This window comes from Egretta garzetta, unplaced genomic scaffold, assembly GCF_000687185.1.
Source record: "Egretta garzetta isolate BGI_Z169 unplaced genomic scaffold, ASM68718v1 scaffold757, whole genome shotgun sequence".
NCBI classification, from domain to species: domain Eukaryota; kingdom Metazoa; phylum Chordata; class Aves; order Pelecaniformes; family Ardeidae; genus Egretta; species Egretta garzetta.
Genome location: NW_009260276.1, coordinates 46,464 through 47,545, shown reverse-complemented (window position 1 = coordinate 47,545; position 1,082 = coordinate 46,464). Strand labels below are relative to the sequence as shown.

The 1,082-nt window shown below is 63.2% G+C and overlaps 1 protein-coding gene across 1 annotated transcript in view; it reads right to left on the bottom strand.

Moving 5' to 3' along the window:
• Nucleotides 1-1,074, bottom strand: part of NKPD1 (NTPase KAP family P-loop domain containing 1) — a 5,288-nt gene extending 4,214 nt beyond the window's left edge. Inside the window, exon 1 of the mRNA XM_009642498.2 lies at nucleotides 24-1,074. Within this exon, the coding sequence (XP_009640793.2) occupies nucleotides 24-1,074 (1,051 nt within the window). The remainder of the gene's footprint in view (nucleotides 1-23) is intronic.
• Nucleotides 1,075-1,082: the final 8 nt, after the last annotated feature.

Below are 1,082 nucleotides of genomic sequence, written 5' to 3'. Positions count from 1 at the left end.
GACGGCTTCGGCGTCCATCTCGCGCCGGCTGGGAACCTCCGAGACTCCCCGGCACTTGGCTTGGCGGCGTTCCACGTTGCTGGTGATGATGCGGTACATGAGGTCCTCCCGCGTCTGGACGGCGGCTTCCAGGCACCGCAGGCGGGAGCGGGCGCCCATCTCGGGGATGGAGAAGGGCAACGTCACCGTCCGGTTGAGGTAGAGGTAACCGTTGTCAGCAAGACCCTTCATGCAGCCGGTCTGCTCCAGGCAGGGGACGATGACGCTGGGGTCCACGGCCAGGATGAAGATGAAGGGGGTGTTGGTGTCGGAGAGCAAGGTGTTCATGGCGTTGAGGACGCCGGCCACCTTCTCGGGGTAGCAGATGTCCAGGCTGGTGATCTCCAGCACCACGCGGAGCCGGCGGCGCTCAAAGATCTCCATGAAGGCCAAGAAGTTGACCAGCACCTCCACCTCCCTGCGCACCTTGTTCATGAAGCCCAGTTGATTGGCGAACCTCTCGCTGTTGGTCAACCGTTCGATCTTCTGCTTCTCGCTGACCAACAGGTTCTTCAGGACGGAGAAAGCTCCCAGCACCAAACCGGAACCGGAGAGCGAAGTGACAGCGCTGCCCACCACCTTCAAGGCGTGGTTGTCCTTGATGCCGGGCACCAAGAGGGCCACCAGCAGGATGCTGAGGCCGGCACCCAGGACGAAGAGCAGCCCCCAAAGCTTGAGGCAGGTGCCCCTCTTGAGCACCCACTCCTTCTGGCTGAAGCCGGAGGCAAAGCGGGGCCGGGTGCCCATGACGTGGAAGACGCTGAGGGGCAAAGCCCCAAAATGATGGCGGACGCTGTCGCAGAGGGTGGTGACCAAACCAGCCCAGAGCTTGTCGCAGCCGGCGTATTGCCAGGCGCTGAAGCGAATGAAGATGAACTTGATGTTCTTCCTCCTCAGGTGGCCCTCGGTGATGATGGGCTTGTAGAAGGCCAAGTACCAGAGGGCCAGCAGCAGCCCCCAGCCCTCGGGGCTCCGTGGCTTCTGGTGGCTCCGGTGCAGCTCGGCCGCCTCCCGCTGCGCCATCTCCTCCCTCATGAAGCCTG